Source organism: Carcharodon carcharias, chromosome 31 (assembly GCF_017639515.1).
Source record: "Carcharodon carcharias isolate sCarCar2 chromosome 31, sCarCar2.pri, whole genome shotgun sequence".
NCBI lineage: Eukaryota > Metazoa > Chordata > Chondrichthyes > Lamniformes > Lamnidae > Carcharodon > Carcharodon carcharias.
This window is the reverse complement of record NC_054497.1, coordinates 10,646,196-10,671,706: the sequence shown is the minus strand read 5'-3', so window position 1 is coordinate 10,671,706 and position 25,511 is coordinate 10,646,196. Positions and strand designations below refer to the sequence as shown.

General features: G+C 44.5%; 1 protein-coding gene across 1 annotated transcript in view; it reads right to left on the bottom strand.

Annotated features, from left to right (window-relative positions):
* LOC121271705 (kinesin-like protein KIF18A) overlaps positions 1–18,912 on the bottom strand; it is a 74,995-nt gene extending 56,083 nt beyond the window's left edge. Inside the window, exons 1-3 of the mRNA XM_041177874.1 lie at positions 18,854–18,912; positions 8,915–9,272; positions 4,725–4,882 (exon numbers count right to left, since the gene is read on the bottom strand). Coding sequence (XP_041033808.1) covers positions 4,725–4,882; positions 8,915–9,233 — 477 coding nt within the window. The 5' untranslated portion in view covers positions 9,234–9,272; positions 18,854–18,912. The remainder of the gene's footprint in view (positions 1–4,724; positions 4,883–8,914; positions 9,273–18,853) is intronic.
* Between the last annotated feature and the right edge of the window lie 6,599 nt (positions 18,913–25,511).

Here is a 25,511-nt window from a genome sequence, read left to right as displayed (position 1 = left end):
CCTTGAACTGAGTGGCTTGCTAGGCCATTTCAGAGGGCAATTAAGAGTCACCCACATTACTGTGGGTCTGGAGTTGCTTGTAGGCCAGACCGGTAAGGACGTCAGATTTCCCTCCCTTAGCCTTAGTGAACCAGATGGGTTTTTATGGCAATCAATGATTGTCGAATAGAATGTTATCGATTATTGTGAAGGGAATTAAATACAAAAGTAGAGAGGTTATGCTTCAGTTATACAGGGCATTGGTGAGACCACATCTGGAACTGTGTACAGTATTAGTCTCCTTATTTAAGGAAGGGTGTAAATGCTTTGGAAGCAGTTCAGAGAAGGATTACTAGGCTAATAGCTGGAATGCAAGGATTGTCTCATGAGAAAATTGTATAGGTTAGCCTTGTAGCTGCTGGAGTTTAGAAGAGCAAGAGGCAACTTGATTGAAATGTGCAAGATCCTGCGGAGTCTTGACATGGTGAAGGTGGAAAGAATGTTTCCTCTTGTGGGAGAATCTAGAACCAGGGGTCACTGTTTAAAAATAAGGGGCTGCCCATTTACAACAGAGATGAGGAGAATTCTTTTCTCTCAGAGGGTCGTGAGTCTTTGGGACTCTCTGCTCCCATCACCTTTTGAGGAAGAGTCTTCAAATATTTTTTTAAGGCAGAGGTAGTTAGATTCTTGATAAGCAAGGTATTGGGGAATGTGGAGTTGAGGTTAGAATCAGATTAGCCATGATCTTATTGAATGGCAGAGCAGGCTCAAGTAGCCTACTCCTGCTCCTAATTCATATGTTCATATGATGATAGTTTCATAGTCACCATTACTGCGGCTAGCTTTCAATTCCAGATTTTATTAATTGAATTTAAATTCCACCAGCTGCCATGATAAGATTTGAACTCATGCCCCCAGAGGATTATTCTGGGTCTCTGGATTACTAGTCCAGCGACATTTCCTCTATGCCACCATCTCCCCACTAATACATGTTAGCATAAACCTGCAGGAAAAAGGTTCAGCCACAGAAAATTCAATTCCAGTAAAACAAAACACAACAGCATATATTACAATATTAATAATCAATGCATTCCTTTAAACATGGTTAACTGATGTGAGAGAACATCCTTTCATTAGATGATTTCATTTGAAATCTAACAACAATGTTACAAGTATACATACGCACTTGAATGTGGGCGGATATCAAAGCAATGTGTGCCCATTATGTAAGTACTTGTTACATTGTAAATATGAATACATTACTTCCACTTTCCTTTTCTTAGAGAAAGTTACAATTACTGAAGACAAGCCTCTCAGCACAATGATTTATACAGACACAAACCTCTCAGAAAAGCCTTGATCATCACAGGAACTAGAGCTCACAGCATGTACAACCTAGGAAAGGCCTAGAGAACAATGGCAATGTCATGCACAAAGTGCACAGCTATCACTTTGAGGATTGATAATCTTAAAAAACTTATACAAATCCATCCTTGTATTATACATACATTAATGTGACTGACCACAAAACTGTGCTTTCTGCTTGATAAGACTCAAAATTGTGGCTTGGTTTTGAAGGGTGTGCTTACGCTAGTGTAGGTGGAATTGAGAATTAGTTCCTCAAAAGCCAAGAGACCAAGAAAGCCAAAAAGCCATAGCCACCTGTTACCGAAAGCAAAAATCTAGCTACAATAATTAAATGTTTTGCATCCATAATATTTTAACAAGCCTTCTGCTGATATGGGCCAATATTCCTACCCTTCCCCTTTCTCTAACATGGAATAATCAATAATCAGAAATCACAAGGCAGCCATGTCAGATTTCCAGCTATTTCAAGTATTTATCTTCAAAGAAAAACCTTGGTTCAGAGCTTCCTTGAGTAAAACAATTAAAATTGGACATGATGTAGCTTCAGCAAACTGTTAATTTAGTGCATGGTTGAGGGCAAATGGAAAGCACAGCATGATTGCACTAGGTTGCATGTACTATGGCATGACAAGTCATAATCGACCATAGACTGAAAGGAGCAATCACCAATGCAAGCATCAGAAAAGAAGGGGCTGGAAATGAGTTAAGATGGATGAGGGAGTTCTGCAGACTGCATGTGTTAATGACCCTGTGAATGCTTTGGAACATTTTATTGCGTTGAAAGTGCCGTATAAATGCAAGTTGTGCGTCGGCCAGGAAAACATGCACTCAACTCCAAACGACAATGCACCCAAGGGCAAGAGCCCGATTCATATAAATCCATGAACAAAGTCAAGAACCATCATCTAGCAAGAATTGCAAGATAAATTGCACATTGGACCTGTTCAGCAGTTAAATATTGTTTTTACCTCCTTTACCCTGTTGTCTGGGTCTGTCTTTTTACCAGCTATTCTGTTCCTGTTCTGATGTAACAGATTCTAAGTCAATTTCTCCCTCCAGACTCCAGTTTCTATTTATCCCTTACCATTTTTGTCCCAATTCTCTCTCTACTTTGAAAAATGATTATATGCTTTTGTACATAGTTAGCAGAAGTCCAAGAGCAAAGGTTCCAAAATGAATTTGCCAGTATGTCACAACATGGTCTGCAATCATTTTAATATCCAGGAATGGATTACTTGGCTGATCCCAGAATTTGAAACAGACAGTTATTTCACAGAATGTGGCTCAACACTACACATCTTGTTTCACTATCCCTCCAATCCCCATCTAACACCAGAGCAATGTAAGTTAAAATGGGCTCCAAAATTCCTGATTATTCTGACACATGAAGGAGCATGGTTGAGGATGTTTTTATTGACGAGCACAAGTGGCAAGACTGCTTAAGGCATTACACATGAAAATGTTAGCCAGGACCACATTAGTTGAATCCAAGTGCAGTTTCCGTTTAATAAAACACAAGATCAATTTAGAGAATTAATAGTTTCTTGAAGTCATTCTTCGAGGCATGGTTTTCTGTATTTGCTGAATTTTAAAATTTCCTGTTTCTCCCTGGCAGTTATTCCCCAGAATCTGTAGTAATAGTATTAAATCTGTTCAGATCAACAGTTTGCAGTTTCAAACCTGATGGCATTCACCCAACACATTTTTAATAGCATGAAGACAAATGCTAAACCCTGGCAGGGAAGATTATTATTTCACACATCCCAATTTATGTCAGCGGCCTGTCAGCATTTAACAGCTAAAATCATTATTACATCAGACATTATACTCACACATCAGTGCAGAGCTCCATCCAGCTCAGCAGCCTACAACTCTATTTATGTGAAGCAGCTACAAAGGACCACTTTGTAAAACCACTTCGGTCGATAACAGTAAGGAAACTTGGAAGGGCTTACAAGATGGCAATCTCACAGAGGACTCCAGAGGACCAGAAGGGGCAAACCTCGAATGGTTCATAATCATCACCTGAACCCAGAGATGAGATCGCTGCTCATTATTTTCAGATACCCATTTAAAAAAAAGACATAATGGGAAAGCTTAATTTATTCCATTTTGGCTCAGGTGTTTTGGCAACAGTTGACATTACAGCCAATGGCAACAGCCAGTGTGCTCAGAATTGTTAGTGTTTCAGTTTTAACGCTACCATGCAACCACTGTGATGTAACAACTAGTTTAGAATATTTGATTTGATTACTAAGTAAAAAGGTGGTTGGATAGTTAATCCATTGTGCTTCAGTGGGGCTTGGCCTGAATAGCCAAGTGGTTATGGTACTGGGTTTGTAACCCCAAGATCAAGAGTTCAAATCTCACAATGGCAAACTATGAAACAATGTAACCTCATCTGTATAAACAGATGGAAACGTGTTTGTACTCAAAAGAGTTACAACAGTGACTGCAGCTCAACCAGTGGTTGCAAATAAGTGCATTGTGCTTCAGTACCACACAGAAGATCACATTTATTTACATAGTTCTCTGAACTGTACGGAATCTTTAGTAATAGAACTGGCCTTTGATGCGGATCAATGTTCAAAATTGGCCAGAAGATCAAAAAACAAAAATATGCGTGGACCAGGAAAAGCCCCAACCAAGACTGCTGGGCACAAATGAAGATCTTCAGTCTCAAGTACATATGCCCTGCCCCTGCAAACATCCACAAGCTCTGCTGAGTATTTATCCCACACACAAACCTTAGTAGTAATTATCCCTCACCATCAGTCGTGACTGTTGCTCATTAGATCTGATAATCAATACAAGCTAATAATAAACTTACTGGCAACCAGCTTCTTCCAGTAGCCATTATCATTTGTAGTCTGTTCACAAACATCCACCCCTTTCAATACGGCAACTGTGCACTCATCAGTTTGAGTTGGGAGTAGATAAATAGCTGATTATACTCTATTGTGATGTCACCACCACACAGAACAGTTACACCTAAGGGAAATCGACTATATCTTTAGTTAATCAATTCTTTGCTGGCAATTCAGTTGAGTTCTTTGCTCAAGCATTGGTGGCCCAGCTTCAATTTCTCAGGCCCCAAGCTCTGGAATTTCCTCCCTACCTCACCTTGCTTCTCTAAGTCTCTCCTTAAAGCATATCTCTTTGCCAAGCTTTTGAGCATCTGACCTAATATCTCCTTATGTGGCTTTGTTTATTAATGTTCCTGTGCAGCACCTTGGGATATTTTGTTATGCTAAAGACACTATATAAATTGTTGTAAAATGATAACTGGTATATAAAGGAGTGATGTTAAACAAGGTTCATCAGGCTCTGTCAATATACTTAGCATGTGAATTTTCTTAAAAAGTGTGTCCACTTGCCTCCAAATATGAGACAGCAACTTCACAAATTTTCTCATCCTTCATCTCTTCGATTCTCTCATACAGCTGCATCATAGTGTGATACATCACGCCAGGCTGATCAGCACTGCCCAACATTGTATGGGTCTTCCCAGATCCTGTTGCACCATAAGCAAAGACTGGAAAAATAATACATACAACACATTAGAAATTCTTTCAGTGCAATCTCTCACCAGCAAGCAAATGACCTTTTACCTCAGTGCTCCTAAGCAAACATGAAAGGAAAAAGTAACTGTGATGAAAAGTCGTATTGCCCTGTCAAATGAGAATTTTTTTCCCCCACTATATATCTTTGGACAAAGATAATGTAAAATCTAGTTAGGTACAGTTATATCTGTAAAAGGTTGTATTTCTGTTAGCTGGGGGTGGGGTGAGGGGGAGAATGGGGACAAAAGAGGACAGAGGGAAAGGGAGAGAGGAGCAGAGAGAGATTAAAGTAACAAATATATTTTTACCTTTCATGACCTCAACGTGATCCAAAGTGCTTTAGATCCAATTAAGAATTTTTTAAAGTTGTAATGCAGGAAATTTAGTAGACAATTTGCATACAGCAAGATCATACAAACAGCAATATGATAAATAAATAAAGCTAGGTAAGTACATGAGGAAGAAGGGAATAGAGGATTATGCTGATTATTGGAAGGAGGAAGGATATGAGGAGGTTCAAGTCAAGCATCAATACCAGCATGGACCTTTTGGGACAAATGGCTGGATATTCTATGTAAAATAACCTGATAATCTCTCTTAATGATGCTAGTTGAGAGATAAATATTGGCCAACACATGAGAGAGAATTTCCCTGCTTTTCAAATAATGCGATGGGATCTTTTACATCCACTTCAGGGAGCAGACAAGACCTCAGTTTAATGTCACACCTGAATGATGGCAGAGCTTCACTACCTCAGTACTGCATTAAAGTGTCAGCCTAGATATATGAGCAAAGCCTGATCCCACAACCTTCTGACTCAGATGGGAGAATACAGCCCACTGGCCCAAATTTTCACATTTAATTACAACTTAAAAAATCACTCCATCATATCTGTAAATATTCAACCGAGAAAGACAAGGCCAGCATAGGACCTGGACCTGAATATATTCCTCAAATGGGCAACTTGCCATCAGTCAATAAGAAGTTACAATATGGAGGTTAGCAGGCACCCTACACAAAGATATATTATACCAGGTCAACATGATCAGCAAATTGTACCTGCTTTTCTGGAAGGAGGCTCAATGGGCCAAAATAGTTTAAATTGGATTAATCCCCTTACATCGCACTTCTGCTCAAAACAACTGTCTTCTCGACTCTACATATGAAGCCTTCACTGTGGATTACTCTTCAAGGAATGGAGAAAGAATGCACTAGTGATTACTTGTTGTTTGCCTCTCAAAAATGTGAACCAGAAGTAACTGCTGTTAGCTTTTTTTTGCCTTCAAGCTGATTGAACCTAACCACAAGTAATGGATAGTTGCTTTATAAAGCTTCAAAGAATTAAACTCATTAGGCCATTGCTGACAGGATTTATATTAACTAATAAGCAAGAATGAATTTTAAGCAATTCTGAAGTGAGCTACCAAAATAGCAGAAGCTCAAAAATGTTCAAGGGGCTGGCTCCATACTCTCTGCTTAAAATTACAGCCAGTAATGGATCCATTGCAATGTTACCTTAGGGAGTTAGTATAAAGCAGCAATCATGGAAAGGGTTAACAGTGATTACAATTCAACATTCCAGCATTAATTGCAAACATATTTATGCTGTTGATCATTGACAGACTGTATTACAGAGGTTATTACTAAATTTAAGCAACATTGACCAGATTTAGTTTAAGCTCTAAATTTTAAAGCCAAACAAAATATTTTCTGAAAGTCTTTATATTGATAATTTCTCTGATGCAGAATAGTAGCCTTTTTGGCTACTTAAGTGATTTATAGCTGGCACTTATGAATTGTGTGGAATACATGATAAAGCTATGTTTTAACACAAATAAAACAGAAAATGCTGGAAATAACCCATATGTCTGACAGCATTTGCAGAAAAAGAAACAAAACTGGTTCTGATGATTTCGCTGCTTTCTCGATGCTGCCGGACTTGCTGAGTTTTTCCAGCATTTTCCGTATTTTGATTTTGGGCAGCTACTGTCTTCGAGAAATGAAAGAAAAAAACAAAGGGGTGGGATAAGGGGGGACTGGGGACCGGTGGGGGGAAGGGGAAGTGGGGAGGTGGGGGGCAAGGGGAAGTGGGGGGGGGGGGGTGGGGGGCAAGGGGAAGTGGGGGGAAGGGGAAGTGGGGGGAAGGGGAAGTGGGGGGGTGAGGGGCAAGGGGAAGTGGGGGGAAGGGGAAGTGGGGGGAAGGGGAAGTGGGGGGAAGGGGAAGTGGGGGGGTGGGGGGCAAGGGGAAGTGGGGGGAAGGGGAAGTGTGGGGGGGGGGCAAGGGGAAGTGGGGAGGTGGGGGGCAAGGGGAAGTGGGGGGGGTGGGGGGCAAGGGGAAGTGGGGGGAAGGGGAAGTGGGGGGAAGGGGAAGTGGGGGGGTGGGGGGCAAGGGGAAGTGGGGGGAAGGGGAAGTGGGGGGAAGGGGAAGTGGGGGGAAGGGGAAGTGGGGGGAAGGGGAAGTGGGGGGGTGGGGGGCAAGGGGAAGTGGGGGGAAGGGGAAGTGTGGGGGGAAGGGGAAGTAGGGGGGTGGGGGGCAAGGGGAAGTTGGGGGGTGGGGGGCAAGGGGAAGTCGGGGGGGTGGGGGGCAAGGGGAAGTCGGGGGGGGTGGGGGCAAGGGGAAGTGGGGGACGTGGGGGCAAGGGGAAGTGGGGGGGGCAAGGGGAAGTGGGGGGTGGGGGTAATGGGAGGATGCCATTTGAAAACTGGGAAGTAGGAACTTGCATCATAAGTAAGAAACATATCAAGGAATTAAATGTGCCCAAATCCATTTAACCATGACTTGCGAAAGCTAAAAACTTTGTTAGAGTGGTCCGTAAACCCTACTTTTAACCATAGCACTTATAGATGGGATAGTTTATTTTGCATTATTCTGGTAATATGCAGGATGATACAAGCACCACTTAATATTTTGCACTGCTCAGCAGTACCTTTTTGTGATTTCAGTGTTTTTCTTTATTTTACAAAGATTTTCCCACCCTTAGGCAAACAGCCTGATTCACTAACAGGTTGCATTGTAGACCTTTTGTAAATAACTGGAAGTAGTATGAATTAACCCAGGCTACATAGCATCACATCACAATTTGCTAAGTAGGATAGTCTCAAGAGACAACAAAAGCCGCAAAGTGGTGTCTGAAAGAGGCAGCTATTGTAGGGATTAAAAATGACATACTGGAACAACATGTCTTTATCTCTGAGAACATGTAATCAATGGCTGCAATGTCTACCTATCAGAATTTAAAATATGCTGGCAATTTATTCATTGGTTTCCTTTTCACACCTAGGCTATGATAAAAGCAATACATGAAGACAATTGTTAACAGCTTAGCAAGATAGATACATTGTCTTAGCCCAAACATCTTTGCAAATTTCCTGCATCAAAGGTTGTCATCAGTGGTGCACTTGTGCACAATCGGAATTCATTTCAGCCAAAGGGATGAGGAGGTCTTGTGGCACAGTGGGTAGCAGTGTCCCTGCCTCTAAGCCAGAAACTCCGGCTTCAAGTCCCACTCCAGGGCTTGATGGCCAAGGAAGGTATGTTCATAACGTGGCCAAACAGGCTAAGTATCAACTTGTAAGCCAATGGCAGGCAGTAAGCGCAGGAGATTCCTGGTCAGCCATATTATGGAAAAAAATTGGAGCCTCTACCATCACTATAAATAGCTCCAGACTACAACATGCATGCAAAAGTGTATGTTGCCACAGCAACTCAGACTCCTTGTGGGGGGCCAGTTGGCTGGACAGCCAGTGTGGATCAGATTGGTGCCAACAGCACAGGGTTCAATCCTCATTCTGGCTGAGATGGATTTGGGACCTGTCTCCTTGCCCTACCTTTGGTAGAGGTCATGACACTGTGGGTCGGACCTGCTTTGGGCAGAGAACTGAAGCAGCAGCAGCTGAAGGGAGCTGTACTGCTGTATTTTATTGCTTCACAAATGCACATTTTACACCTGTGCTGCGACTACAGTGACTCTGTTTTCAAACTGTAATGTAGCTTTAAACCCTACCTGAGCAATTGTATCCATTCAAAACACCTTCCAAAATAGGTTTCGTTGTGAACTCAAACACCTCTTGCTGTGTAGAGGTTTCATTAAAAACTCTATCAAACACAAACTTCAGATCCTTGCTTTTCCGACGGGGCATCTCTCGGTCTCTGAACTTAGCTCCAGAAAACACATCATCGTTTGTGTCTTCCTTTGGGTCAAAGACCAGAACGTTTTCATCTACCACTTCCACAACTGCATGGTTATCATTCTCCTGTTCTCGTTGATTCTGCGGCCGTATTCGGACAACTACAGTAACGTTTCCTTCTTCCTCCAGCGCCATGATAATGATTATAATTCTCACCTATCTTGCCTCATGTACCTGTAACCCAAAAAAAAAGTCAAATAAAGAATTGATAGAGTATTCAGAAAGCAAGCAGGTTGGGCAGCATCTGAATTTACCTCTTAGCAAATCTGAGAGTGTGCGTCTGACTGCCCAGATCCAAATCTCACCAAGTCATCAGGTAAGGGTATAATTCTCTGTATATTTCAATCCTCAGTATAAGTATGACACATGGGGTAGGATCCGAGATGCCATTCAACTATCCTAAGTGGATCCTTTCTAAATTAAAGTAAATAATCCTCACTTAATTATGTTCTTTAACTGATTAATGTATTGGCCCGGTTAGCTCAGTTGACTAGACTGCTGGCGTATGAATCAGAGTAATGCCAACACAGCGTGTATTCCATTGCCATTCTGGCTGGGGTAGACTTGGGATCTGACTCCTCACCCTGCCCCTGAGAGCGGAAGACAGTGGTGGCAAACCACCACTGACTAAAAATTGCCGAGAAAACGGCTCAGGATGAAGCATCAGCAGACAATGGCAAAAACAAAAATACCTGGAAAAACTCAGCAGGTCTGGCAGCATCTGCAGAGAGGAACACAGTTAACGTTTCGAGTCCGAATGACCCAACAGAACTAAGTAAAGATAGAAGAGAGGTGAAATATAAGCTGGTTTAAGGCGGGGGTGGGACAAGTAGAACTGGATAGAGGGCCAGTGATGGGTGGAGATAACCAAAAGATGTCTCAGACAATAGGACAAAGAGTTGTTGAAGGTGGTGATATTATCTAAGGAATGTGCTAATTGAGGGTAGAAAGCAGGACAAGCAAGGTACAGATAGCCCTAGTGGGGGTGGGGTGAAGGAATCAAAAAAGGCTAAAAGGTAGAGATAAAACAATGGATGGAAATACATTTAAAAATAATGGAAATAGGTGGGAAAAGAAAAATCTATATCAATTATTGGAAAAAAGGGGGAGGGGGATCAGAAAGGGGGTGGGGATGGAGGAGAGAGTTCATGATCTAAAATTGTTGAACTAAATATTCAGTCCGGAAGGCTGTAAAGTGCCTAGTTGGAAGGTGAGGTGCTGTTCCTCCAGTTTGTGTTGAGCTTCACTGGAACAATGCAGCAAGCCAAGGACGGACATGTGGGAACAACGAATGCAGTAGACTAAATTGAGGGAAGTGCAAGTGAAATGCTGCTTCACTTGAAAGGAGTGTTTGGGCCCTTGGACGGTGAGGAGAGGGGAAGTAAAGGGGCAGGTGTTGCACCTTCTGCGGTTGCATGGGAAGGTGCCGTGGGAGGCATTTGAGGAGTAGGGGGTGATGGAGGAATGAACCAGGGTGTCCCGGAGGGAATGATCCCTGCGGAATGCCGCCGGGGGTTTGGGCCGGGGGGGGGGTGTTGTGAAGGGAAGATGTGTTTAGTGGTGGCATCATGCTGGAGTTGATGGAAATGGCGGAGGATGCTCCTTTGAATGCGGAGGCTGGTGGGGTGATAAGTGAGGACAAGGGGGACCCTATCATGTTTCTGGGAGGGAGAAGGTGTGAGGGCGGATGTGCGGGAGATGGGCTGGACACGGTTGAGGGCCCTGTCAACCACCGTGGGTGGAAAACCTCAGTTAAGGAAGAAGAAGGACATGTCAGAGGAGCTGTTTTTGAAAGTGGCATCATCAGAACAGATGCGACGGAGGCGAAGGAACTGAGAGAATGGGATGGAGTGTGAGGAGCTGTAGTCGAGGTAGCAGTGGGAGTCGGTAGGCTTGTAATGGATATTGGTGGACAGTCTGTCACCAGAAATTGAGACAGAGTGGTCAAGGAAGGGAAGTGTCAGAGACGGACCATGTGAAAATGATGGAGGGGTGGAAATTGGAAGCAAAATTAATAAAATTTTTCCAGGTCCAGGTGAGAGCATGAAGCAGCACCGAAGTAATCATCGACGTACCAGTGAAAGAGTTGTGGGAAGGGGCTGGAGTAGGACTGAAACAAGGAATGTTCCATATACTCCACAAAGAGACAGGCATAGCTGGGGCCCATGCGAGTACCCATAGCCACACCTTTTATTTGGAGCAAGTGAGAGGAGATTAAGGAGAAATTGTTCAGTGTGAGAACAAGTTCAGCCAGACGGAGGAGAGTAGTGGTAGCTGGAGATTGTTTGGGTCTCTGTGATCCAACGATCCAAGGACCTGCCTTCAGGCAGAGCACACATGAATGAATGATGTATTCCAGAAAATACTTGCACTTTGACTATGGCTTTCAAAAGTAATTCACTGCATGTTATCCTTTTCACTCAGAATTATATAAACTAACAAACTGACTTTTGCCACTGACTATCCTGCAAATGTTCAATAGCATGGCGAAAGTTTCCTTCCTAGTTTTCCCCTTCATTATTAAGATGGGAAAAACCTTCCTCCAAAAAGAGACTGTTTTAGATGTTGCAATGTCACTCATTTACTTATGCTCCCAAGAAAGATGGTAGGGCAATTTGTATTTAGGCAGCAAAAGCAAATCTTTCTACAAGGATATTAATCTCATTACATACACGCACTCCATAATAACTAGCAATTCCCATTATATGGTTCCATATTCTGGACTCTCAGACTACCCTGATCATACATATGCCAAACCAACAGGCCATCTTCATGATAAAAACAAAAAACTGCGGATGCTGGAAATCCAAAACAAAAACAGAATTACCTGGAAAAACTCAGCAGGTCTGGCAGTGAAGGGTCATGAGGACTCGAAACGTCAACTCTTTTCTTCTCCGCCGATGCTGCCAGACCTGCTGAGTTTTTCCAGGTAATTCTGTTTTTGTTTTGGATTTCCAGCATCCGCAGTTTTTTGTTTTTATTTAGGCCATCTTCATTGTGCCATGTGGCTGGCCTTTCTCATTAAACAGTTGCAGACCTACAGCATGTCTTCAATACACACATTTGCCAGACAAGTTTTCCTTAGTAACAGATACATACTTTAGACAGATTGTCCTGGTTACTTTCTACTGTACATCACTTCAGCCACAAGAACACTTCCAAAAGAGATGTCTATGAGGGAAGGCAAGGTTCACCACAAAATTACTGTGCCATTCACCACAAAATTACTGTGCCATACATTAAGCTTAAACTTTTACATTGCAGTTTTAATTATTTTAACACCTGGGAAAGGCTGGCTTTATTGATATTGTACTTCTTTCTGTTTCCCAATTAGATGGTCCAGCCTAAAATCCTAATTTGATTGCTAATCTCAATCATGCCAAAATGCTGGAATTTTGACTGGATTGCTGGGTTGACATTTTGAAGTGCCAAAAACAGTATATCTCTGCAGAATCATGCTTTCAATATAATTGGGTAGTAACATTAACATTCAGCCAGCTGCTGTGGTTTCCCTCTTCGAAGAAATATGAAAGAAGAAATCTAATCAAGGAACAAAGTGAGGCAAGATAGTTTAGCCTCTGGATTCCAAAAAGTGTGTTTTAGACATCAGAAAAATGCATAGTGAGTGTTAACTCTAAAGCACAACATTCAGTCAGGACTATTGTATTTTTAGACCTCACTTAAACAATAAGGCTGACAACAGTAGGAGCAAAAAAGTATGAAGCTGGGGTAGTTGAGGGAGCTTTATCCTGCATCCAACCCATGCTTACACAAGATCTGGAAAACCTTAATGGTGATAGAAGAAAATAAAAAAATGTTACACACATAAACATCACACCCTGTCCTTGCCACATGCTATAATTTCCATTTAATCAGATCAGCTTATCGTGGATTTGGTGACTACATTCTGCATGGGTCCATTTTGCAAATATACAAAGTAGAAAGATAGAATCATAGAATGGTTACAGCACAGAAGATGACCAATCAGCCCATCATGTCTGTGCTGGCTCTCTGAAGGAGCAATTTACCGAATACCGATCTCCCACCTTCTACCTGTAGCCCTGCACATTCTTCCTGTACTGATAATAATCCAATTCCTTCTTGAATGCCTCATGTGAGAAATTGATTTTTAAAAATATTTTTCAGAAATATTGTGTCATTCTGTGAAGACTGTGTGTGTATGACTTAATTAAGCGGGGCAGAGATTATTAATAGGAGATAGGTTGACTGGTGGGTTGAAAACATGAAAAGGATAGAGGTGTTAGGTTTGAGGTATAAGCGAATAGGTTAGATCTAACATTTGCATTTTTAGGTAAGTGGAGAGTTTGTTTAAATATCAAAGGGGAGTCTGAGGTGAAAAGAGTCATGTTTGCACCTTGCAGGAGATCCATAAATAGCCGTAGGTAAATAGAAGTGGGGATATTATATTTTATTGACCCAAAAGCAAAGACAGGATTAAAATACGAAAGATCTTACATTTGGAAGGGTCTGAGTTTCAAAGAGGTGTGAAAACAATGGAACCCGAGATAAAAGGGAAAAACGGTATTTTAGAGCTGTTGAGCTGTGAGATGTGAGTTATAGCAGCTGGAGCTGTGGCTGAGAGAGGGTGCTGTTTGAATCAAGCATCCATTCAAACCAGAAAAGTCTTGGGCTGCAAAAAGCAGTGTTATTCTGAAGTTTGGATTTTTCACAGCAGAGTGGAAGAGTCACAGGTCATGTGGTATGCCTTTATTGAAGCTACAGCAGTTTGCTATGGGTAATCCTACTGGATTTTTTTGAAGTTAAACATCTATAAGGGAGCATTGTCTGGAAGGTGTTTACTTGCAAGTCTGACCAAGTAGCATGTCTTTTTGGGGAAATATTTTGTAAGACTAAGTTTAACTGTGTATATGTAATATTGTGTGCTTAAGTTTTATCTTATTATTGCTAATAAAACTTTTACTTTTAAGTTTTAAAATCTCAAAAGTGTTACTGGACTTCCTACTGCTGAGATCAATACATCCCCTTCTCATTTTCAGAATACAAAAAAAATAGGGTATGGCCCATAAGCCAAGTTTCCCTCTGGGATTTGGTTTGCGCAGTAATTAATGTGGTCATAACACTCAATTAAACCTGCCTCCATCACACTCTGAGGCAGTGCATTCCAGATCCTGACCATTTGCTGCGTGGTGTAAAAAAAGATTTTCCTCATGTCGCCTGTCCTTTATGCACCACTTCCACCACTGACAACAGTTTTGCCCTCTCTACTTTGTCCAGACCCCTGATTTTGAATACCTCTATCATATCACCTCTCAGCCATCTCTTCTCCAAAGAGAACAGTCCAAACTTCTCCAATCTATGTAACTGAAGTTCCTCAACCTATACTTACTTAACTTGCCAAACAAATAACCTAATTAATGAGTCTCACTCAACATGGAATTACATTTATAGGTCACCGTTAAATGTAGTAAAGCATCTCAAAGCAATTCAGAAGAAATAATAAAAACAGAAAATGTTGGAAAAACTCAGCAGATCTGGCTGTATCTGGGGAGAAAAAGAGTCAACGTTGAGTCTAATATGACTTTTCATCAGAATCGCAGTATTTTGCTTTCAATTTACAGAAGCAATCTGATTCAAAGCCACACAATGAGATATCAAGACAAATGACAAAAGCTTGATTAAGGAGGACGGTTTTAAGGGGAATCTTAAAGGAGGAGAGAGAGTGGGAGAGGTTTCGGGAAGTAATTCTGGAGCTTAGGTCAAGGCAGCTGAAGGCAGAGGTGCCAATAGTGGAGCGATGAAAATCAAGGGCATACAAGTGGGAAGAATGAGAGGAACATAGAGATTGTGGAAAGATGTAGAAGGTTAAAGTTAAGGAGGGCAAGGCCATGGAGGGCAAGGCCATGGAGGGATTTGAAAACAAAGAAGAGAATTTTAAAACTGGAAGCTTGTCAGACAGGGAGGTTAGTGAACACAAGGGTGATGGGCGTATGGGTCCTGATAAGAGTTAGGATAAGGACAACTGAGCAGTAAATAAGCTCATGTTTGCAGCATGGACAGTGGGAGGCTAGCTTGGAGAATAATGGAATTGAGTCTAGACACCACAAAGGCATAGATTTAGATTTCAGCTGAAGATAATATGAGCCTGGGGTGGAAATGTTACAGGAGTGGAAGTAGGCGGTCTTGATGATGGAAGGGATATAAGGTCAGCTCAGTTCAGAGTCAAATTCGACTCAGAGGTTACAAAACTCAAACTTAGCCAGTGACCAGGGAGAGACAGCATCTGAACATACAAATTAGGAGCAGGAATAGGCCACTCAGCCCCTTGAGCCTACTCCGCCATTCAATAAGTTCTGTGGCTTGAGAACAGAGATTTTGAATTAGCAAATTCACTAAGGAATATGTTTATGACAAAAAGGAGGGGAAAAGAATCTTTGTTCCCAAATGCAATAAACTGTATATTAGCTACTTCATATAGAATGCTCTTTTGATACATTAGGCCAGGGGTTATTTTATTCAGTAGTTGATTCTAAAGTTGGGTTTGAAATAAAAGTCTTTTCCCACTGCTTCTCAACTGAGGTGCATGTCCTTCATTCAGGTTATTTTATTCCTCTTTTTATTCACTTAATACAATAATTTCTATCCCAAGGAAGATTTGTTGACAAGTGTCTGACAGTATTGCTCTTGATTTGGTTGCTCCAAGGTAATGAGAGAAGAGACTATTTACTTTGTCCACAACTAGACTGGATGTTGTTTTATTTTTAAAATGAGACATGATTGCGCCTGTAACTGTCAACTCACAAAAATATAAAATGGGACAATTTCACTTGATCTGCTGCCATTTTGTATGTACACTACTGCATGTGAACAACCTAGAAAAAAAGAATTAGAGCTTCAAATACCACAAACCTAAATTTAAAAATACTGAAAGGCTTGATATGTGTCTGAAAGAAAAAGGTGCAGGACTAGCGCTAGTTACAGGTTTCATCAATCTGTTTTGTGTCGATAGGATGGATCTCATGTAGATTTTATGTTTTAATGTATGAGGCTTCACCCCATCCAGGTTACGATTATCAATGCTCTGAAGAAGAGTTATATGGACTCAAAACATTAACTTTGTTTCTCTCTCAGATGCTGCCAGACCTGGAGTTTTTCCAGCATTTTCTGTTTTTGATTTCAGATTTCCAGATCCACAGTATTTTGCTTTTATATTACAATTATCAATAACTGGACAAGCACCAGCAAATCCAGTCAGAAGTTTCCCCTCCTCCAACTAAATGCACAGACTAAATTTCACAGCTAAAAGCAACACCATCCAAGATTGGGAGTTCTGAAAAACAGAGTCAGCCTCACGTATAAAGCGCTGCCCCAGTAACTGCACCTTCAAAAAAAGATTTATGGTTATATAGTACATTTCATGACTTGGGCACCCCAAAGCACTTTACTATCAATGGGATACTTTTGAAGTGGAGTCACTGTTGTAATGTAGGAAACGCAGCCGCCAACCTGCACGCAGCAACTCGCACAAACAGCAATGATAAGAGCAAAATACTACGGATGCTGGAAATCTGAAACAATCTGCTTTCATGACGTCGATTAAGGGATAAATATCGTCCAGGGCACCGGGGAGAGCTCCCCTGCTGTTCTTCCAAACAGTGCAACTAGATCTTTTGCATTCACCCAAGCGAGCAGACACCAAGCTTCAGCTGGATGTCTCATCTGAAAGACGGCACCTCTGACAGTGAGGCACTCCCTCAGAGCGGCACTGGCAAAGCCAGACTTTGGTGCTCGAACTCTGATCTGAAAGTCTGATGGGGAGGATTTCAAATCGGTGCCAGGCTGATGAGACACCCAGGTTTTGGGGGGGGGGGGGGGGGGGGGGGGGGGGGGGGGGGGAGAGGAGGAAGAAGGGGGAGAGGAGGAGGGGGGAGGAGGAGGAAGGGGGAGAGGAGGAGGAGGGAGAGGGAGAGGGGGAGGGGGAGGAGGGAGAGGGGGAGGAGGGAGAGGGGGAGGAGAGAGGGAGAGGGGGAGAGAAGGGGAGAGGGAGAGGGGAGGAGGAGGAGGGAGAGGGGGAGGGGGAGGAGAGAGAGGGGGAGGGGGAGGAGGGAGAGGGGGAGGAGAGAGGGAGAGGGGGAGAGAAGGGGAGAGGGGGAGGAGGGAGAGGGGGAGGAGGGGGAGGAGAGGGGGAGGAGGGGGAGGGGAGGGGGAGGAGAGAGGGAGAGACGGGGAGAGGGAGAGGGGGAGGAGGAGGAGGAGGAGGAGGGAGAGGGGGAGGGGGAGGAGAGAGGGAGAGGGGGAGAGAAGGGGAGAGGGAGAGGGGGAGGAGGAGGAGGGAGAGGGGGAGGGGGAGGAGAGAGGGAGAGGGGGAGAGAAGGGGAGAGGGAGAGGGGGAGGGGGGGGAGAGGGAGAGGGGGAGGGGGGGGAGAGGGGGGAGAGGGGGAGGGGGGGGGGAGAGGGGGAGGGGGGGGGAGAGGGGGAGGGGGGGGAGAGGGGGAGGGGGGGGAGAGGGGGAGGGGGGGGAGAGGGGGAGGGGGGGGAGAGGGGGAGGGGGGGGGAGAGGGGGAGGGGGGGGGGAGAGGGGGAGGGGGGGGGGAGAGGGGGAGGGGGGGGGAGAGGGGGAGGGGGGGGAGAGGGGGAGGGGGGGAGAGGGGGAGGGGGGGGAGAGGGGGAGGAGGAGGAGGGAGAGGGGGAGGGGGAGGGGGAGGAGAGAGGGAGAGGGGGAGAGAAGGGGAGAGGGAGAGGGGGAGGAGGAGGAGGGAGAGGGGGAGGAGGAGGAGGAGGAGGGAGAGGGGGAGGAGAGAGGGAGAGGGGGAGAGAAGGGGAGAGGGAGAGGGGGAGGGGGGGAGAGGGAGAGGGGGAGAGAAGGGGAGAGGGGGAGGAGGAGGAGGAGGAGGAGGGAGAGGGGGAGGAGAGAGGGAGAGGGGGAGAGAAGGGGAGAGGGAGAGGGGGAGGGGGGGGAGAGGGAGAGGGGGAGGGGGGAGGGGGGGGGAGAGGGGGAGGGGGGGGGAGAGGGGGAGGGGGGGGGAGAGGGGGAGGGGGGGGAGAGGGGGAGGGGGGGGAGAGGGGGAGGGGGGGGAGAGGGGGAGGGGGGGGAGAGGGGGAGGGGGGGGAGAGGGGGAGGGGGGGGAGAGGGGGAGGGGGGGAGAGGGGGAGGGGGGGGAGAGGGGGAGGGGGGGGAGAGGGGGAGGGGGGGGGAGAGGGGGAGGGGGGGGAGAGGGGGAGGGGGGGGAGAGGGGGAGGGGGGGGAGAGGGGAGGAGGAGGAGGGAGAGGGGGAGGGGGAGGAGAGAGGGAGAGGGGGAGAGAAGGGGAGAGGGAGAGGGGGAGGAGGGGGAGAGAGGGAGAGGGGGAGAGAAGGGGAGAGGGAGAGGGGGAGAGAAGGGGAGAGGGGGAGGAGGAGGAGGAGGAGGAGAGAGGGAGAGAAGGGGAGAGGGTGAGGAGGAGGAGGAGGAGGGGAGGGGGAGGAGAGAGGGAGAGAAGGGGAGAGGGAGAGAAGGGGTGAGGGAGAGAAGGGGTGAGGGAGAGAAGGGGAGGAGGAGGAGGAGGAGGAGGGAGAGGGGGAGGAGGAGGAGGGAGAGGGGGAGGGGGAGAGAAGGGGAGAGGGGGAGGGGGTTCATGAACGGCGACTTCCCACACACAACAGCCGGTGACCAACAACAGCCGAGGCCTGAGCGGAGGCCCCAGGCCCTGACTGGGACAAATAAAAACCGCCTCCAAAAAAAAAAACAAACATCGGCAACGGAACCCAGTGGCAGGCAAACCCGGTTTGAGTACCTACCGAGCCGAGCGCCGCTCACCGCACGCCCCCCCCGCCCCCGGCTCGATTTCCGATCCTGGGCGCCGTTTGTAAATTTTTTTTTTTTCCCCCTCCCCCACCCAACTGACTCCCTCTTTTGGACGGTTTAAAATTCCGCGCGTTCGCAACACGCATGCGCCACCCGTCGGCCCGGCGCGCGTGCGTGTAACGGCCGTCGCTCTGGCCGACCACTGCGCAAGCGCCTTTCTCCTGGCTCGCCTGATGGAGTAGCTCCGTTGAGAGGCAGAGAGAGAGAGAGAGAGAGAGAGGTGAGAAGTGGTAGAGAATTCCACAGGTTCACCACCCTCGGGAAAAAAAAGTGTAGTTGGATTTGTGGCTAATCTTAATGTTACCCACTCTTGCACAAGAGAATAAAAGCGCTAAAAACCTGCGCGCATGCTCCAGTGCAGTACCGAGGGGAGCGCTGCACTGTCGGAGGTGCTGTCTTTCGGCTGAGCAGTTAAACCCACGCGACCAGTTGGATGTAAAAGACCCCGTGGCACTATCTCTAAAGAAAAGTGGGGATGGTAAACCCTGGTGGTCCCGGCTCGTGTGGTCCAGTTCTCAAGAAGAGCCATACGGACTCGAAACGTTAACTCTCTCTCCGCAGATGCTGTCAGACCTGCTGAGTCTTCCCAGTAATTTTCCTTCCTGTTTCCGATTTCCAGCATCCGCAGTATTTTGCTTTTGCCCTGGCTTATGTGGTCATTATCACATTGCTGTTGGAGCAAGTTGCTGTGTACAAATCAGTTAACGCATTTCCATCAGGACAGTGACTATAACAACAAAAAAAAAATACTTTTTATCAGCTGTGAAGCATCTTGGGACATCTGGCTCTCATGAGTGGTGCTATATAAATGCGAGTCTTTAATTCTTTTATGACTGGTTCAATTAAAAGGTTACCTTCATAATCTGCACTTACACAGTGACTAACCTATATAGTAGCTACACTTATTCTTTGGCTATGAACCGCTTTGGGATGTCCTTAAATTGTGAAAGGTGCTACATAAATGCAAATTCTTCCTTTCACCTGACTCACAATAATATCCTATGAGGCCTGCTGTACCTGAAGTCAATGAGGTTGAAGCAGGTAGAACCTGCCCTCTGCTCCAAAACAGTTCTCTTCTTCCTCCTTGAATAATGGCTACTTTCACTCTGACTTTAAATACAATTCCACATTTTCACTTCTACAGCTGCACAAAGAAGCCTGAAAGCAGCCCGAGGCTGCTTTCAACTCTTCATGAAATAGCTGAATACTGCCCCACATATCTGAACAGGATCTTCCAACACCTTCTTGCAATACAGACCTCGTTATATCAAATTGTCTTTTAACCTCAACTTTCTACTTCTTTCTCCCTTGCATCCTTTTTGATTTTCTGCTTCATCTGTATACTATGAGCAGTACTTTCTTGGCTTGCCTTGCTCAAAATAAGCTGTCATACACATCCTTCCTCATTCCTGCACCCTTTTGTGTTGATGTAAAGATTCATTACATGTTATTGTGCACTAAAGCAGTCTTTAAAGACTCCAGATGTGTACAGATTTTTACCTGTTTCTCTTCTCCCTCCCTCTTGTGATATGCAGACTTTTAACGTTAAGCATTGACAAGATTCAGGTATAAAGTTCTTGCTTGTTAGGGTAGATGTTGTGAGGCTGTTTCTCCTGCCTAGGGAGCCTAGAACTAGAGGCAATAGTCTCATGATAAGGGGCTTGGCCATTTAGGGCTAAGGTGAGGAGAGATTCCTTCACTCAGACAGCTGTGAATGCTCAGTTGATGAGTGTATTCAGGACTGAATCAAGAGATTTTTGGACATTGAGGGAATCAAAGGATGTGAGGATAGTGCAAGAAAGTGGAGTTGAGGTAGAAGATCAACAGTGATTTTATTGAATGGTAGAGCAGGCTTGAGGGGCTAAATAGCCTCCTCCTATTCTAATTTGTTAAACATTACTTCTTGATTCATCTGGCCTTCTCTCTGAATAGGATTACAATGAACACCTTTATACCTTGACCAAATATGAACTTAGGAGGCCTAAATTCAGCATAGATCAAGAGGATCGAAGCAAGTTTTCACATTGCCATATGACTTTCAAAGTGCCCTGTGATCACCTCTCCCAAGCTTGATGGCTTGTTGCATGTCATTGCCCACCGGATTCAAGCTCATAATGTCATAGTGATAGGCAATTTACATCATCATCTTCAGCTTTATTGAATGGTGGAGCAGGCTCAAGGGGCCACAAGGCCTAATACTGCTCCAATTTCTTATGTTCCTACAGTGAGGATTGATTGAACCAGCTTGGAATCAGTCTGGCTTGAGAAGCCCTGTAAAGTGTACCCACTTCAACAATTGGCATTTCACTTGATCTTTGTGGACTTCAGTTGAACATATGTGCCGAGCTGATGTTTTCAGATGTTTGAAGGCTTCCACTTAATACTATGTTCCTCCCATTCTGGCCTCATACACAATTCCTACTTTCATCGCTCCATGATTGGGGGCTGTGCCTTCAACTGCCTTGGCCATAAGATCCCAAATTCCCTCCTTAAACTTCTCTGCCTCTCCATATCTCTCGTCCTTTAAGTCTCTCGTTAAAGCCTATCTCTTTGGGCTAGCTTTTTGGTCTATCGTACCAATATCTCTTTGTGAAACTCACTGTCAAATTTTGTTTGATAATTGCTACTGAGTAGTGCTTTGGGACTAAGATGAAGGCACTACATTAAAAAAAAGTTATTGTGAAAGTTTGCAAGACTGACAATGCCCAAAAATGTAAATGTGGGTCTCGCCCTATGAAGGAGCATTTCTCAGTATGTAGCTGAAGTGTGTCATCAAGCGGGTTATACACCAGGAGGGTGGCATTGCATCACAGCTGGCTAACGTCACTCATTCTGAAATGGAAAATAAGGGATAGAAAAGTTCTGTTCACTTCAATGTTGCGGACCAAAAAAAGAGAAAATATTTGCAAATCCAACCTATTCATGGTTAGAAAATAGATACCTTTTAAAGCGTTGTCCCAACACCATCCAGGTGTTCACAAGCATCGCTGTGATCAATTCATTTCAAATATTTCAACTTCAAAGGCTTGCGGGGACAATGGAACTCTGGCAAAATTGGAACTTGAGGATCTCTTGTTACATTATTGTGTGGTACACTGAACATTGCCGGCAAAGATATCACTTACCTGAACTGTGCATTAGGAGTCAATTAATATTCATATTCTCCCTTAAACAAGGAAACAAGAAACCTAAGATGGCTGAAGGAACATGAGATGGAACCTGTAATATTATTAGTACTTGAAGGTCCAAAATCAACCTCCTGAATCAATTTAGCTTGCAGCACCAGGCACAAGACTCCTACAAGCTTGTTTCCTTCTCAAGTTTGATAATTATAGACCATCTTTGCAGAAATTAGTATTTTGTTTCAGGCAAATGAATGTTATTCTACCTTTCCCTAGCATACAAGTGAGAACAAATAAAATCCTAATTTCTTTATGATTGCTGTGAATTGCCCCATTTTTGACTTTGTACCTGCGCACTTTGAATTTTGTTCCATGCCTCTGGCTTTTGCACTTTTTTTATTTTCGACTCATGTATTCCCTTAAGAAGCCTATCACAAACAACCTATTCCCGAGCCTCTTCGTATGTGAGCGTGACTCCTCCTCCTTACTCTGTGGGAAAGAATTTGAGCTTCACTTGATGCCATTTCAAGGTGCCATAACTGGGACTGAGAGCGTGTGGTATGATGATTTGCAGAGACCTGCCCATATAGTGCCAGACAATGCCAACCATTTTGCATGCCAGATTATAAAAGTTTCACTGTTGGTTTCTTGTGTTACCAGGATGATAATGCCATGGAAAATGTGTTTGAATAAGGACATGTTGTTTTGCTGTACAAACGCTATGTGTACTGGTATGGGGTGGGCTGGTGGGTAGCAGGAGGATAGGTGGTTATGTGGGTTTTGAGCCTCATCAGTGTTGTTAACGGCCAAAGATGTGCTCACCATCTACGTTGCTAACATCAATTAAATCTTATGGGGCATGAGTTAGCAACATCTACAATTATTCCTGAGGTTGCTGGTGCTTTGCTCAAACGTACCCTAGCTTTACATGTTACCAGTTAATTTCCTCAACAGCAACTAAGACCAAAGAGATCTTCTGTGCCATAACTGCTTTTTCCAATATCAGCCATAATTTATTTACCTTAAAACATTACATAGGAGCAGGATGAGACTATTCATCCCCTTGAACCTATTCCATCAGTCAGAGAGATTATGGCTAACTTTTACCCACCTTTGCCTCTATCGCTTATGATTCACAAAAATCTATCAATCGCAGATTTAAAATTGACAGTTGATCTAGCGTTAAGTGTCATTTGCGGAAGGGAGTTCCAAGCTTCTGCCACCCTTTGTCTGTAGAAATGTTGCCTAATTTCATTCTTGAAAGGCCTGCCTCTAATTTTAGACCATGCCACCCTAGTCCTAGACTCCCCAACCAGCGGAAATAGCCAAATAGCTTTTTTTTCTCTATTTGTCCCACTTAATATACTGAAAACTTCTGTCAAATCACCCCTTAACTATTCCAGGATATACAATTGAGTTTGTGTAATGAAATTCTAGGATAGTCAGAAAATAAACTTAATATGCTGCAGATCCAAGTGTACTTTTGAAGGTTTTTATTAAAGCGTTTAATATTTTACCAACTCCTAATCAATTTACTAATTCTAAAGAGAATGGAACATCCAGTTATTGCCTGGACTTCGCTACATTAATTAGCAAAAATTAACACTTATTTTCTGATGGAGTAGGTTCAAGGCTTGCTTTGATTGCCCTTCCTTTGTACTTCCTGTAAGTGCTATGAATCCACATGTGGTGGCAACACTTTAGTACCTCAATCAATTGGAGATTTGGCTCCATTAGCTTAAACAAATGTTACAAGCTGGTCATTGGGAGTCCCAGTCCCCAGCATTATCTTATTTTGGGGGCACCTTTAGAAACACTCCAAAACACTGCATCAGAAGAGTGGGACATCTAAATTCTCCTGCCATTGTCCACAAGAGAAACTCTTGGTTTTACTTATGTCCCAACAACAACATGCACTTACATAGCTCCTTTAATGCAGTGAAATCATCTCAAGGCTCTTATAGGTAGTTGATGAGTGGAGGTCAGGTTTATTGCCGAAGGAATCATACAACTAATGATATTCTTTAAAAACTGTAGTTCCTGTTGTTTAATTGAACCCTTTCACTTATTTTCTAGCAGAGCCTTGCCTTTTGCCTTCCTTTGATTGCGAGCAGGAATGGGGCAAAGAGGGAAAATGTCATTGACTCCTCTAGTAAGCAGGAGAAAGGAAGAGAATGCCATTGTGTCAATTGTCCACTGCTGAGCAGTCCACAAAAGGAGGCACGAGGCACCTGCAGTAGGACATCTACTGTGAAGGCAACTGTGGATTGCAAGTGAGACCACACCCTGCTCCCCCAACCCGCCGCAGAAAAAAACAAAAAAAATTGTGATTTACACACATCTAGATGACTGTCAGCAGAGTTTTTCTGAGGAGCCCAGATTCGCCACATTGATTTTCTCTGTGATTTTCTTGAACCCTGCCATCAAGCTAAAATGTGGGAAAGCCCGCACTGTTTTATTTTCTTCATCCATGTGATGCGGGCATTGCTGGCTAGCTCAGCATTTATTGCCCATTCCTAACTGCTCATGGGAAGATGGTGGTGAGCTGCCTTCTTGAACTGCTGCAGTCCATGTGGCGTAGGTACACCCACAGTGCTGTTAGGAAGGGAGTTCCAGGATTTTGACCCAGCAACAGTGAAGGAACGGCGATATATTTCCAAGTCAGAATGGTGAGTGACTTGGAAGGGAACTTGCAGGTGGTGTTGGTCCCATGTGTCTGCTGCCCTTGTCCTTCTAGATGGTAGTGGTTGTGAGTTTGGAAGGTGCTGCCTAAGAAGTCTTGGTGAGTTCCTGCAGTGCATCTTATAGATGGTACACACAGCTGCCACTATGCATCAGTGGTGGAGGGAATGAATGTTTTTGGAAGGGGTGACAATCAAGCAGGCTGTTTTGTCCTGGATGGTGTCAAGCTTCTTGAGCTGTTGGAGTTGCTCTCATCCAGGCAAGTGGGGAGTATTCCATCACACTCCTGACCTGAGCCTTGTAGATGGTGGACAGGCTTTGGGGAGTCAGGAGGTGAGTTACTCATTGCACAATTCCTAGCCTCTGACCTGCTCTTGTAGCCGCAGTATTTATATGGCTATTCCAGTTTCTGGTGAATGGTAATCCCCAGGATGTTGATAGTGGGAGATTCAGTGATAGTAATGCCATTGAATGTCGAGGGGTGATGGTTAGATTCTCTCTTGTTGAAGATGGTTATTAGGTGGCATGAATATTGTGTGGCGTGAATGTTACTTGCCACTTGCCTAGTGTGGGAAACAGCCACTCGATTGTGTGAGTTTTCTTCCACAGGTTGGCCAATTAATAGTCAGAAGATGGGCTTGTTTTGGCTACAAGAGCAGGTCAGAGGCTAGGAATTCTGCAGTGAGTAACTCACCTCCTGACTCCCAAAGCCTGTCCACCATCTACAAGGCTCAAGTCAGGAGTGTGATGGAATACTCTCCACTTGGCTGGTGAGTGCAGCTCCAAC